This window comes from Chelonus insularis, unplaced genomic scaffold, assembly GCF_013357705.1.
Source record: "Chelonus insularis isolate UGA/USDA-ARS -01 unplaced genomic scaffold, ASM1335770v1 scaffold_277_pilon, whole genome shotgun sequence".
Taxonomy (NCBI): domain Eukaryota; kingdom Metazoa; phylum Arthropoda; class Insecta; order Hymenoptera; family Braconidae; genus Chelonus; species Chelonus insularis.
Window position 1 is genome coordinate 894,735 of NW_023276791.1, and position 16,313 is coordinate 911,047.

General features: G+C 29.7%; 1 protein-coding gene across 1 annotated transcript; it reads right to left on the reverse strand.

The window, feature by feature from the left end:
* Nucleotides 1-3,720: 3,720 nt before the first annotated feature.
* Nucleotides 3,721-15,745, reverse strand: Galphas (G protein alpha s subunit). Its single transcript, XM_035093765.1, has 12 exons — nucleotides 14,870-15,745; nucleotides 13,824-14,769; nucleotides 13,416-13,733; nucleotides 12,777-12,849; nucleotides 12,570-12,624; nucleotides 12,353-12,472; nucleotides 11,689-11,786; nucleotides 7,439-7,493; nucleotides 7,253-7,326; nucleotides 6,988-7,167; nucleotides 6,124-6,328; nucleotides 3,721-6,019 (listed from the first exon to the last, which is right to left on the reverse strand). The coding sequence occupies exons 3-12, from the start codon at nucleotides 13,552-13,554 to the stop codon at nucleotides 5,873-5,875; spliced, it is 1,146 nt and encodes a 381-aa protein (XP_034949656.1). The 5' UTR covers nucleotides 13,555-13,733; nucleotides 13,824-14,769; nucleotides 14,870-15,745; the 3' UTR covers nucleotides 3,721-5,872.
* Nucleotides 15,746-16,313: the final 568 nt, after the last annotated feature.

Sequence of the window (16,313 nt, forward strand, 5' to 3'; positions counted from 1 at the left end):
TTTTCTCATTTTCTTTCAACTCTATCATTTAATTATTAAATTAAGTTTACGTGAATATTTCATATTCAAACAGTCATCACAGAATGAGAATGAAATATTTGTTTTTTTTTTTGTTTTTTTTTAATTTGATAATCTAGAAAAAATTAATACAATCATATTCATAATATCATTCACAAAATGACATACATACAGGTATTATTTAAGACATTCATTCATTGCTTCTCCATTTAATTGATTTATTTATTAAATTCATGTATGTGAAAACTCAATATTTGTCAATTAATTTAATTATTACTCAATAAATGTTTATTTATTGAGTAAGTTTATTCACTTACGTAAATTTAAATTAGTCTATTTAATTGAAATTCATTATTTCATGCCATCATTTTAATAATTAAATTACGATATATGTAGATAAAAAATAAATAAATGTACGTGCATATGACGTTTATCAAAAAAATTTGTGGTCGCGAAAATTTAGGATTAGCGAATTAACGATCGAATGAAAGAACATTATTACTTTTCTACATGATATAGAATTATCATTCAACCACATTAAGATCGCTATTTGTTATTGACAGCGGCTTTATTATTATTACTTTTTGTCACTTTCCATCATCTCATGATCATATATAAGTAGCTTTTAAGTTACCCATAAAAGTTTATTCATTACTAAAGGAAATTGTACCTCCTATATCAATACCAATTTATTATATTTCACGCATACATTACGTCTAATTACTTGATTCTTGACTCCTTCATAGCAGTAATTGCTTTTAAGTCGTATTTTTTTTTTTTTTTCATTCTTTTATTTTTATTTCTACTCTAAACATATTTGTTTAAATTTTTTTTTTTTTCCTAGTAAGAGAAAGTTGAAGGATGAAGGAGTGATAGAACAAGAGATACATGGGCCTTTTTTTAATAATAAACATCGACTATTTACCCTCCTTAATCGTTCGGCAAAATAGATTTTCATTTATAAATTTTCATTATAAGTTTAGTTTAAAAAGTTTTTAATTAAAAATGTGATGATGATTATTTGTTTTTCTTTTTTTTTGTAGCTCGGTGATTGCTTCAAATTACATTTCATTCTATTTTGTAATTTCTTCTCTTAGATCACTAAAACTTATTTTCATTTGTAATTACCCTCATTATATATACATTTCTCATCCAAATAATTGTTAATACAATTGAACTATAATGATTTAATTAAATATATTCATTAGAGTAAATTATTTTTATTGTGATAATAATGAAGATGTTATAACCACATGATTGAGGCACAAAAAAATTATTTCAGTTATTATTGTATATTTTTTCACGTATCAGGATTATTTTTATAATGCACCCGAGTTTATGATAGATATGATTTCTAAAAGTTGTATGCTCAATTACACTTATTTCTGATAAATTTCAATCTTTACGATGCACAATAATGGTATCTTTTTATATGATTTTTATTTCATTACCTGATTATTGAAATATTGAGTTAAAAAATTCACTTAAATCCATCTTCGATTGCATAATAATTGAATTAAATTAAAAAAAAAACAATGACTGTTTTTCCATTCTAAAATTACGAGTAAATGAGATGCAATGATATCAATTGATTAGACTCAAATAGATATGGATATTTGATTGAATGCAACATTATTAGCACGTAAGAAAGGATAGTTAATATAAATCTATTAAATAGAATATATTAGAGGACACAATTAGACGTTGCATTCAAACATTTACTTTTTTGATTTTAATCACAGACTTAAATTTTTTTATTAATGGCTCGAGTAATGCTGGTACGCTAGTTATAATCAATACGTATTATTTCTTTAAATTAAATTAATATTTATTATTTAATTATTTTTAAATGCGTATTGGTTTTAATTTAACGCTTATCATTATTTATTATTATTCTTTAATACGTATGAAAATCCTTTGGCGTACTTTAACATCATGATATATGACAAATAAATTTTCTAACATCAACGTGTTTTATAATTGATCATTTCAAACATTTTCTTTACAATTTCATTCTTTCATTATTAAAAAATTTTTAGCCAATAATTAATTCAAATAATCTTACGTCAATACTGAACACCATTTAATCACCAAACAATCCTATACTTTCATACAATAGTGTAATTATTTAAATTATCTTTTCTATTACGTTGGCCATCGACTTGTGAAATCATCAACATGATAGCACATATCTTTTCCTTATTAAATGTACGACCAAGCCATTTGTAAAATTATTATATTACCACGCAAGAGTTAACAATTATTGATAAGTATAAATAACATTAAAGAACTTACTTCTTATTATCATTAAATAATTCATTAATAATAATTAATGATAATAATAAAAGAAGCACAGCGCGAAGTAGTATATAATGCAGACATTACTGCAATGGTATAAATGGTTCAAATATATGTATATATATATAATTTAAATATTTATATGTATATATATATGTATATTATGATAAATATATACATTGAAAAATTGACTTATAATTGGTATATGAAAATACGAAAACGAATCTTAATATTTGACTCTGCCTCATCATATACCTTGGTATTGTTTATACTTGCATTAATTTTCTATTTTATTCCATGATGATTTAATGTATAAACTACATTGACAACAGCATTTATAATTACAATGGCAATAATATTTAAACGTATTTCATAAATAATTATGATAGGTAATCGTGGCGATGTAAATAATTGTAATTATTTACTGATAACAATAATCATTAACCGACCGATTGCTTTTCCAATAGTAAAGGAAAGAGCTGTGAAAGTTTATCGATATCGGTAATAAGAGATTTTTCAACGTACAATAAAAATAATAATAATGGTAACAACAACAATAATAATCTAGTCAATGACCAATAGAAAATTCTTAAATAGCAAGACTTTATGATGTTCATTAACGGCTTTTTTTAATAGACTTTTGTTTATTTATATTTTATTTATTAATAATTTTACTATTTCATATTAGTGTTAAATAATTGCCGCTTTATAAAGAAATTTTTATTACATAAACTAGAGTTTGACTTTTTTTTTTATTTACATTATTGTTTGTTTGGAATATTTGGAGTTCAGTACAGACATAAGAAAAAATTTAATTATTAATTTCTTTAGATAATTATTAATCATCGCAATCGCTCTAAAACCAGTTCAAAAATTTTCTCTTATCGAGGCCTCAAAAAGAGATAGATTAACAATAGACGTTTAAAAAAAGGAAACAATGCACGATATTATGGACTTGTAATTTTTTATATAACAATCATAAACTTGTGCGATTGGCAATAAAAAATAAACATTAGTTATTCAATCAATTAATTTTTTCATTCTTTTTCAGTATTTTCACACAAGATTATACACTTTCATTAAACACACTCGCATTCATATTTGTGTATTTTCTTTTTTTGTTTTAAATAACAATGGCATCGACAATAGACTTCTAGATAGTGTCTATAAATATACTTCGTATTAATTGGATGTATTTTTATGTTTATAATTTATTTTATTCGACGTAGCATTTCATGGGAATCTATTATTTCTATGTATTTCAAAGCTCATTATTATGTTTAATAAATTATGCATTATAAATTCTGCTTCAAACATAATTGAAAAACAGAAATTAATTCAGGCGCCAATTATTCATAAATATTCAGTTTTGTGCCAAAACGAAGTTATTTTATGATTAACAAATTACATATATAAATTACATGACACCAATATTTTTTTTTGTCTAATTATCATCAAATTGCACGTGTATAATGCGGTAAAATTGCCAACTTAAAAATAGTTTGACATTATAAATAAATTTAAAAATTGCTAAAATCTTTTAAAGACATGATAAATGTAATAGACACTTTATTAATCGAATAATTAATCAATCGTTCATTCGTTCAATAATTAAATAGTCTATTAAAAATTGTGTGCGTGTAAACGTGCGTGCACGCTCGACAAAATGTTTTACAAAAACATAATGATAATACAATAATTATTATTAATTTGTTTTACGAATGAATATAATTAAATATAAATACTAACATTTAAAATTTACTAAAAAGTTAGTTTACAAGTTGCACAATTATGATAAAATGTTTCAGTTGCATGTATAAAAATTTTTTACATTGCATTAATTGGCCTCATCATACATTTAATTGCTGTTCTGCGGCCTGTTGCGTTGTTATTTTTATGCGTGCGCGCACGTACATGTTTGCTTTGCAAATGTAATAGTAAAATTGAAGAATTTAATTTTTTTAAAATCATAACATACCCTTTCATACTCGTATACACGTATATACGACTGTACACTCATATTCACACACTTTATATAGATTTATTTTTTTTCATATGTGTTTATATATATATATTTATGAATTATTTGTTTTATATATACACACATAATGATTTTTTTTTTGTCATACACACATATTCCATATTCTGGAAGAGTTGACTAAATCGTTTATTTTTAATTTTAAGATAATTAAATCAAATTTAATTTTATTGTATTTTTAAATATATGCAAAACACTATTCGTTTCATCACTTTCGTCACGTTGGAATAACGATGTACCGAATGTGTAAGCACAATCATAAATTGTCGAAGAGATGTGTCGAGCATCCTCTCGTAAGCCCGTTGTAATCTCCTGACCGGCGGTGGGCTTTATCAAGATAATATTTACAGACTTGATTTAATAACTTTCATTGACGTTTTTACAATGTAATTATGAAAGAAAAAAAACAAATATAAATCTATATTTGTAAAAAAGAAAACAAACATAAAATGAAATTAAACGGAAGATCCTAATTGTCGAGATGTAATTATTAAATAATAATTACTCAAAACTGAATAATGTGATAATTATTTAATATACAATTAGTTTAATTAATAAAATTCTATAATTAAAACACTCCTTGAAATACTGTAAAATTTCATAAAATACTTGTTACATAAAAAATTATGTAAATGAAACGTTTTTTTTTGAGAATGTGCCATTTGATATAAAATAAATGTTGGAGACTGTAAAAAGTTGTTGAGGTTCAAAGCTATTAGAGATTCAACTGTGTAAGAAATGGAGTCTTTAGGAGATTCATATTCTTATTGAAAAGAACACTAAAATGATTACAGCAAGCGAATGAATACAATGAATACCATGAATTATCTCTCAATGCTTTGTAAAATAGAATTCGAATCAATTATTTATCATTCATACAATATTCGCGGATACACAATTTCCTACGGTAACAAATTCACTGTTCGCCCACCTAGGAACACGATTTGTACAAATAAAAAATATTGTTCGAGGTAACAAATCACAGTGTATTAAGTGGGACATTGAAAAAAAGAATAAGAAAAATAAATAAACTTTATTTTGTTGTTGTTTTTCTCTTACGAGCCTTTGGAGCTTGTATCGCGTATATATATATAATCTTGTTCATCTCGCTAGAAAAGACAATTCTGCCGGCCGATCAAGGAGAGGAATTAGTGGCTCGTTAAGTTTAACCTTCATTAAATAATTTGATTTGGTAAAGCTTTGCTCTTTGTAGAGAAAATGAATTTTAGACGTTATTTAATGCCCCATAAATGACATTATCCATGACTGCTCACGCGTATGTTTATATATTAATATATTTATATATAATTAACGTGTGTGAGTGTATGCAATTATAATTAATAAATCCGTTCATTTTCCATATTTTCTCTCATCGATAAATCGACACATTATTGAATTAATGATAGTTGCCGAGACATTTGGCGTTTATCTTGATTAATTCGAGACGATATAGAGAGGGTTATGAAATGGAAAATAATTTTCTTGGGCAGACGACACTAAGCAACGGCAGGAATGAAGTCACAAGAGCTCATATTGACGCAGATGCATACGCTGAATTATGTCACGACAGTCATTGAATACTCTCTTGATGTTTTCCGTGTCGACTGCGCACGTAAAGTGAGGGTAACAGTAGTGTTTGCCATCTCCACTGGCCGTACTGATGCGCTATAAGGATCATTAACACCAAAGAAAAAATCATTATAAATATTAATTCCAACTCTAAAAAAATAAATACTTGATATAATGTATTACCAATACTAATAACTTACAAGAAATTCATCTCTGATGAAATATTTGGCTCGTATCACTTCCGGAGGTTCACTAGGATCTGCTACTACACCAGGCTCCACTGGTGTTTGATATCGCGAAAATTCCGGAAAGTAGTCCTCCAATTTGTGCTTACCTGCCTTTATTTTTTCCGCTAAAAGATCTTGTTTATTTAAGAACAAGATTACTGATATCGTTCGAAGCCACCTAATTAAGGTAAATAACAAAATATCCATTAATCAGTATTCTATAATTCTTAGAATTAATTGATAATTAATTAACAAAATAACTTCTTGCCAAATACCATTTATCATTCATGCTACATATATTATTTTGGCTAAAGTTTAGGTCAAATATAACTACTTAAATAAATAATATTAATGTTATTTTTAGTCGGTTAATTCATCATGACGATGATGATATGGATCATTAACAAATTATGTATCCAAGAACAAATTTTTTGATAATTAAATTGACTACATTTACAATCTACTTTTAACATTGAAAATAAATCTTTTCTGACCCATATAATGTTAATCAAAAAATACCAACAATTCTTTTCTTTAACTGTTTTTTATGTGCATATAAAAATTTACAATCAATAAGACTGTCTATAAATAACATCCCCAACTGTATAAAAATTATTAGCTTTATTTTCAGTATTGATTTAATATCTATTTCTCTAGAACGTTAATTAAATTCGACTTAAAAATTATATAGACACTTTATAAATTATAAATAACAATACTTTCAATGATTTTATCATTATTTATACAGATAAAATATAAATGTAGTTAATTTGGCCTCTAAGAAGTTAATATTAATACAATTCTAGAAAGTCAAAGGGCGGAGTTAGGAAAACTCACCGATTATTCCAAATGCTTTTAAATAAGTCGAGACTTTCCCTGAGTCTCAATTTAGTTGGGTCTTCCCTGAGCACCATATTATAACTACTACATGCAGTGACAAATATAATCGCTGTTACATCATTAAAACACTGTATCCACTTTCTCCTTTCATCTCTTTGCCCACCAACGTCGAACATACTGCAAATTGAGATAGTATAGTGAATATAAATTGTAATTAGTTCTCTAAAGATTAATTAATGATCGATTGACTAAGAGCACTCACTGGAAGTTAACTTTGTCGACTTGAAACCGCGTTTCAAAGATACCTGATGTGAGAACACGACACCTGAGGATGTCCTGAAACAAATATACATTTCAAATAAATACATTTATTCACGCTTAATTACTCTAATCAGTTAATTATTTAATTAATTAATTAACATTGTATTGTTGAATTATATTAATTTACCTGCTCGGTTGGTGTATAATCCGGCTGCTTCACGATTGCAACTTTGTCTAGAAAGCTGAAAAATAAGAAGAAAAAATTGAAATAATATTAAAGCAAATGAATAAAAGTTTGAAAAATCAATGAAAATAATTTATCTGATTATTTAGCTAATGTTGATGCTGAATAGATTACTCTAGACATTTTAACAGCAATGAAAAGAGTTTAAATGGATAGGAATTGAATTAAAACGAATTCATATAAAAACAGGTCGGATATAAGAGAACATAGAAGAGTGGAAGAATAAAATTGGAGGATAGTGAGCGATGGTGAGAGGGCGAGGAGGTAAATCGATCGGTCGTAGCAGCCGCGGTGGTGTCCTACCCTAACCCCGAGCTCCACTCCATACCAGCCTTGTTCTCAGTGACCGAACGAGGGACTCTAGGTTCTATACCTAGAGATACTAACCCCAGCAATCCAGGATGATAACAAGAAGACAAAAAAAACGCCAAGAAGCTAAGCCCAACTATCAATAAATCACACTATTACTTTATCATGTATTCCCTCTCGTGACCTAATCCTTCCCCACGTCCTAAAACTGTTCATTTGTTGACATACTTAACCATAAAGAATCAGAATAAACTGGCTTAAAAATAAATTTCATTTTTTTTCCTGTTTTAATTTAAGGTTTTAAGAGAAAGAACTGTGGTGTTCCCAGTGATTTTCTTTAGCTATTTTTAATTTTAATGTGCGATAAGATAAGATAAAAATTTAACATATATTTTGTTAAGAATAAATTTAGTATTTAAAAGTTATTTTTAAAAATACTATATTGCTAGAAAAAATAGCAATCTCCCACGGGTTATACTTTTAACTCATCTTTTGAGCATCAATGTTATTAATCTCATTCAATAATTTTGCAGTTAAAGTCAGAAGAAAATTATTGATAAATAAAGCATGTTATTTATAACTTTGTCCTTTTTTTTTAGCTTTATAGCTGTTGTATTTATTCTAGTAATAGTGTAACGCAGAAGAAAAAAGTTATCTTCAATATCTGCATTTTTATTTAATTTTTCATTATTACCAGTAAATATAAAACTAATTCTATGGTACAAATTTAATTTATTTAATGGCTAAAGATCATATTAAAAATATATACATAATTGATTATTTCCATTCAAAGCTATGTTATTCAGTAGCTTTTTCATTTATTCTCATTGTAATATCATAGTAACATGTTGAAAAAAAGTACTTTAAAGGTAAAGTCAATGTCAAAGGTCATCTTCATTTGTTACTTTTGTTTTGAGCTTAGAAAGTTGTAATTGTATCCAGTAATTAACAATTGAATAGAATATAAATATGGTATAGTGATGAATAGAATTTAAATACTTCAAAAAAAAAAATGTAAATCAAGATAGAATAGTTATGCTGAATGATAACATTTTTGGAATAATAAGATGAATTGCAAAATGATAAATGTCTAGATGAAGACTCTTGGGGAATGATGATGAATTGGTACAAGGGGACATCAAGTTTGCAAGGACCACTGGGCTATCTTGTCGCGTGTATCTACACGCTTCTTCGTATTTTCGATACTTTCTAAAAATATCTTTGCTATTTATAGCAACAGCCTCTTTGGTTCTCGCGGCTCTGACAAACAGGAATGAACGTTAAATTGCCAAGCCAAAGTCGATTGTTTGTTCATCAAAATTGCAACAAAAATGTCAAATAGTTTATCTTTTTATCCTTCCTGCTACTCAACTTTTGAAGTTGTTGGATAAATTTGCGACGAGTTTCATCTTCATGAACATCAAGTTAGCCAATTATTAATGTGGTGTTGTTAAATATAATCATTTTTGTTAATGGTGAAGTTATTTTACCAAAGTAATTGATTGAAATATATCTGATGAAATATTAATATTAATGTTTGTATAAAAAAGTTGATTTAATTTTAGTGGAATGATTAATTGTGTTTACTTGTAAGCTTCATAAGCTGCAACACGAGCGATAAAATACATCTATTGCGGGGGACACGGATAAAACTTGCAGCTAAAAATAGTCGTCGGTTGGTATAATTAAAGCATTGAACAATATGAGCGCGCGAAAGCAAGTCACAAGGTAGGCAGACGAGTCAGTAACGAAATGACGTTATAAACTAGACATAAAAGTCGTAGGTGATCATCATATAGAAGGTCATGCATCACTAAATGACAAATGATGGCAACAAAATAATAGATAAACAAAAAAATATTCGATGTCCAATAATCCATTTTTTCATCGAAAATTTAGTTTACCATTCAGAATAATTATTCAAATCAACTTCTTATTACTCAAAATTTCCCAGCTTTTACATTCAATGTTTTTGAGTTGAATTTTTTATAAATCTTTTCTACCATAAATGATTATTACACTCAATTATTTAGTTGATAAATAAATAGTTAATTATCGTGTTAGTTACTGAATTAATAATTTAAAATCATACTCCAAGAGTTGATTTAAAAATCAACATATTTAATAATTTCAGTGCTCTATTAATAATAAAGCACTGAGCACAGACAAATCTCTAATGAAAATAAAACAAAATAATTATTAATTGTTTTGATGACTAGAAAACGAGAAAGAAATGTTTAGTGACACATTTTATAATAATCTATGGTTATTTTAAAATAAAATAAACAAACAAAGAATATGAGAATTTGTTGATAAAATTTGTATATTACTGACGTCATTTTTCTTTAAGAATAAAAATAGTCTTCATTATGAACTTACGTTAACTTGTGATAAATTTATGACATACGTGTGGAGATAACTATCACAGAATTTAGTTAGTTAGATTCATATAATGTTCATTTGTGTTCTTCATTAATTCATCATATATTCACCTTGAGTTCTTAATGAACTTCATTAATATTTAGAAAGATTTCTTTTTATTATAAATTAATAAGTGATCATTTATTTTCTAATAAATATCAATTTTTATTATATAATTATTATATAAAATACTTTAATATTTTATTTCTTTTATTAATTGTTATTTAATTGTATCTCATTAATATTCGAAAGACGACTTTTGAGTTCAAAAAACTTTAGCATTTGGTAGAATGTAAAGTAAGTATTATGATTGATGTAAAATTAAATCAATATTTAAAGCAATGATTCATTTCTTATTTCAACTTAACATGAAAAAAATCTTGAGCACATCATTCAATATGTACCTGCTAACATATTGATTAAAGTAAAAATGACTTTCATGATGATGTCATTTCTAATGATGGAAAAGTTTTGCTACATTTATGGAACTGACTGGTTTATTACTGCTTGAAACATCTGACAAATTTATGTTTCAAATATAATTAATTTTGTGTTAAATCGATTTAATTTCGAAATAATAGTTAAGATATCTAAATATAATCAACTAAAATACTAACAAAATAACTTCGAAGGTTTCAAAAAAGAAAAATTTTTTTCAATTTATTAATAGATAAAAAAATTATTCTTCTGCTAAAAATATCTCGAAAGAGCTATTAAATTAATTCAGCTTGTTATTTAAAAAGTTAGATTGGAGTTTTCCGTAATAACCCAATTTTTTTACTTCTAAGATGCTAATTTTTCTTCATCATAATGATCTAGGCAAGTATAGGATATAAATAAAAATCAAAACTATAACTAAAGTTACAAAATTCAAGTTAAACTCCTTGTCAATGTGAGTATATATACCATTACACTAGTGAGCTATTATGCAAAGCGATTACCTCGTTGAGAGATATTGTCTCAACTATTGGCGACAAACGACTCTAGCAAACTAGTATCTCCTCCCCCGCTGAGTTACAACGATCACTCTGGTCTCCCGTGGACTCAATATTACTGATTCCTCGTATGCACGAATAAATTATCCAATTTTTTTGCTCCCTAGTGAAGCTGATTCGAATGCTGATTCTTATTTAAGAGAAAAAAAAACGTATACGAAAAGAGGGGAAAACAGTGAGTGTAGGCGGTGTAATAAGTATTCACCATTTTTTATCTTCTTGTGAATACTATCCGTATGCCGTAACGCCTACGTTATCGCCCTTTTTATCATGATTATAGATACCAGTGTCGCGCGACTTGATAACGGAAACTTTGCCAAAGATAGGCATTCATAATGAGAGATTTAAAAACCTCAAAATCATCATGTAGATAAGAGTGAAAATTACTTGATAATAATTATTTCTTTTTTTGCATTTATCATCCATCATATTATTCTGTGTGAATAATCAAGTAATAAATAAACTCACTATTTAGCGCAGTCAATCAATTGGTACTCGTTACTCCTTTCAAAGCTTTGCTGGACTCCCCGATCTTTCCAGAGGGCTTCAACGATTCCATAAAACTCCTGAAAATAAATCAAGTAATTTATTTTATTTGCTTCAGTGATATGATTGATTAATAAAATATCTCAATAACAAAATAATAAAGATGTGAAGGAGAAAATAGGAAAAAGAGTGTAAATGAAGATAAAAAGCTCAGACTGAGATGGTAAGCAACCTGTGTTGGATGACCAGGTTTATGTCGCGCCCGCGCGCTTCGTTTCGTTTATTAATAAATTCTCTTGGTTCGACGTTACTTCGATTAATCGATTGGCCAAAAGCCATCGCTGTCCTTCAAATAAAACATTAATTTTTGAATTGATATGCCGTATTATTGTATCGAAGCATCATTTGAATAAAAAATATATGTATATGATATGAAATAAAAACAGTATCTTCTTTATCTCTTTTTCCTTTTCTGCACTCATTTTGTTGGTCTTTTATGCAAACATCATTTAGATATGATTTGATTGTCTTTCTTAAAGTCAAGATATTTTGCATGTTCTTCATCTTCAAGTTTCTACATGTCATAATCTCTTTAAAGAGAAGAAAACAATACTGTGTGGTATACAAGCGACGACTGCTGACTCACCGGAGGGTAATCAAAGTCTGGGGAAGACGATACGTCCAATACATAGTCGACTTTACTCTGATTTGATGGATCCTCGAGCGTCACAGGTGGCGTCAATGTGCTCATGGCGCTTGTTATCGTCTGAAATAAATTTATCAAAGTTGATTGTTATTTTATCATATATAATTGAGCGATTGATTTACCGATCGTTTAATGATTATCAAACAATTATACTTACCACGATTGCATCTCTGATGTTTTTCTTGATATCTTCTATTTTTTGCCGCTTCTCCCTGCAATATTATGGCAATTATTTTAGTTGTAAAATCATCAATAACATGATCCATCAATAAATAAAAAATAAACATTATAATCACAGTAGAGAACATCAGTTAATCGAGCATCACTAGTGGTGACAATGACAAGATTAACAGAATAAACTTACGCTTCACTGAAGCCGTTGACGTGCAATATCCTCATTTGTTTGACGATCGTGCTTTTACCGGACTCTCCCGCCCCTGCAATTTATGCCAACAATTTATTATTCACATTCGAATACATATTTTAGTTGATTTTATGAATTAAAAAATATTATATAGTAATCAGACATAATAAAAAGATATTTATCGAATACAACAGCTAATACATGTGTGAATAATAATTAAATGTTTGAAAAAAGTAATTGATATATTTATAGATAATTATTTTTTCCTTAGGAAAGTGTTGAGAATTATCCACGTCGTAAAATACATCATATAATGATAATTATGCTGAGAAATAATGTCGTCGACAGCTGTTGCTTTGTGGCCGGAGACTGGCCCCTGTCATACACAAGACGTAAGACGCTTGGTTCCAATTGGAACGTCGTTGTATAAAACGCACCGTTGCAAAAATAGAAAGTTGAGAATATTTATGTCAGTTGCTAGTTGTTTGCTTCAATTCTAACAGAACTTACATATTCACCTAATGTATTAGCTGAGATTAATGAACAAATACTGATTATTTTTATTGATTATTGATGATGATGATGGTAATAATAAGTTGAATATTGAATTGAAAATTTAAAGTAAAATGTAATGCATACCAAGTAACAGAAGCCTGTGTGTGGCTCTGTAAACTTGTTTATCCTTCTGCAACTGCCTCGTGATCGCATCTGACCGCCTCTTCTGGTTCTTACTGTCATCCTGACTAGCCTTACTGCTCTGACTCCCGAAACACCCCATGACATACGAGCCACACAGCTTAATTTCTTCCTTCGTCTTCTGTCTATTCACTCTACTACACCCACTTAATTATCCGTCAAACAACACGCCACGAATTATAGGCGTGAGTATCACAGACCTATCGGACGATATTTCTATCGCAAAAGCGAGAAATAAAGGCTCATACACAGCACTGGCCTCTGCAAAATAGCAGAGAACACTTGAATAATTGAATTTATTAATTGATTTACACCATCCCTATCTTTTAAAGTTGAATCTCAATAGTGAACCTTGAATTTTGGATTTCCTTTTTTTTCTTAGCCTCTCCTGTTTCCAACCTCTCGCCACCTTTTCTTCCTCTTCCTCGTCGTCTTCTGCCCCCGCCCCCTCCACCTTCTCTTCTTCTTCTTCCTCCACTGCCACTAATGACAGTAACAGCACCACCAACAATTATTAATTCACCTCCTCTTATCTGTTTACCTGTCACACTCGCGGCGTCAGTGTTCTTAACACAACTTCAACAACTCCCGCCGTCTTTTTCTTGAATTTCCAATCCTTTGATCTCCACACCAATAAATAAATCTAAATTCTGATAGTCACTAGCCCATCCACCAATCTCTGATCTCACACCTTCTTTCTTTACTTGGTTCGTGGGCTCTTTTTTTGTTCTTTTTTTCTCCTCTATTAGATATAGGGATGAAGCACGCGCGCGCTCACTTTGCACCTTTCTCTTCACCCCGTAAGACCATAACTACCATCATCCTACTACTGCACTATACTACAACAGCACTGTTTTGGACGGTGAGCCTGTTGAAGCGGCAGCAGCCGCGTGTAGCGTTTTCAAAAAGGGCGATAATCAACCAACCAAATGTCCAACCAACCGGCAGAGTATTGCTCTATACTCCTATTTATTCTCTCTTCTTGTCTTCTCTTTGACAATCTGCTTTCTCTCTTGCTTTTCCTCTTGGCTACTCACTTGAAGCCGACGGCGCCAGAGACATTTACGTCGGTCTAGCCAACTTTTCTTTTCAAGTAATTCCACCTTTTTTTTAACTCTACTGATGCACTTACAGGTAATAACCACATTAGATACTACTGGTGCTGAACATATCAATTTTCGAGTTGAAGCTTGATCATACACCCAAGTAGCACTTTTGATAATTCTTTTCCTGGATTCAATGATTCTTCTATGACACAAGATGCCGGGTAGAATTACAAGCACCATGCACCAGCGATCTAGAAACCAAGGCACAAGTATTAATTATGCGTGGATTATTGAGTTGAATTATTTTCATCACGAAGGGTCTAAATAGTGGTATGATAGCTTGAGACACACCTTTGGTTGTTGGCTTATACCACACTAATGTGCGTTATAATAAATCGACAGTAGTAACGACAATAACGACGACAACGTGATGACACACGGAGGCGCGTGTTCATCGAGATACAACCTCGTCTCGTTGCTTCTTGTCCCCTACTCTTTTGACTTCTTGTCCCACCGATTCAACGTTAAAATAGATTGCTCGCGGCTCGTGCTCCGAATTGAGCCTACAGTCGACAGACTCGAGTTTCGACAATCCCAATGTTTCTCTCTACTTTTATCGTTACCCTCAAGTTACACTTTATATATCTCCACCAATATCAATACCACATTCAATCTATTGTTAATAACTTACTCTCTTTATTAACCACTTGTTCTCTACTTCACCTTTTTTATTCTATTTTCGAAATTTATCTATTTTTCTTTCACTACCAACACTCTACATATACTCAGGTATATTATGTATATACTACCGTCCATGTTTTATATGTATACACGCGCGCGCACACGCATTCACTCATACTAAACTTGACGTATAGATTCGAGTACGTATATTCCCTTATTGTTCTTCACAAAGTATTTATATTACACAACTGTAAAGATGGAATGTAAAGTTGGGCCTGAACAACCATCCCTATGTCCTGTGAACACCGCCAAAAAAATGACGGAAGAACCGCCCCCGCACTGTACACTAGGGTCCGAACGTTACGATCTCATCGGACCTCACGAGTTGGTCGCGTGTTCCTCCTCCTCGCACCTCCCTCGTTCGCCGACCTCACTCACCCACCTCACTCAAGGATTCCCGAGGAAACTCGCGGCCGAAACATCCGAGACGAGGTGCTCCCCGTAACCAACATGTCGTCGTCTGCTAGGCCCACCACCGTGGTGGCCCTCTCAGCTATCAACCACACCCTCGTATCAATTCTCTCAAGAACCCTCTTGTTTATCTCATCAATCTCCCCAGTCTTTACTCAATAAAATCCATCCAGTTATCGGTACAACGCATGTCCTAACAACTCATTCCACAGGTTCACAGGGAATATGATACATCCCTGTACCGTCGACGAACCGAGGTCCGAGGATCGATCGGCTCTTTTCGGCAATGAACGATGAGAAATATTCATCGAGGACTACCAGGTGCTGTATTAGGAAATTTTATTTTTTATTTAATATTTTATTGAGGTTCATAAAGTTTATCTCTTTCAAATTAATTGCTACGATTAATTAGTCGACGTTTATAAATTATTTATCAGCTATTTATTATAAAAATTTAAGATTTATCTTTTTATTATACAAAATATCACTTTTAATATATAATTCATAGACTTTTGATTATTAATTATAATAATAACAATGATGCTTACTCTTATTTATAAATATTGTCATACAATATTTATTACATGCAATAATAATACCATATTTGCAAAAAATTGTCAATAAAATAAATAAAATATTTGTT

What these genes read in the sequence shown, in the direction of transcription:
- Galphas (XM_035093765.1), bottom strand. Translation starts at nt 13,554, where the DNA reads ATGGGGTGTTTCGGGAGTCAGAGCAGTAAGGCTAGTCAGGATGACAGT. An exon ending in ATTATACACCAACCGAGCAG is followed by an intron (nt 7,327 to 7,438) that starts GTAAATTAATAT and finishes TATTTGTTTCAG; the next exon opens with GACATCCTCAGGTGTCGTGT. An exon ending in GTCGACAAAGTTAACTTCCA is followed by an intron (nt 7,168 to 7,252) that starts GTGAGTGCTCTT and finishes CTCAATTTGCAG; the next exon opens with TATGTTCGACGTTGGTGGGC.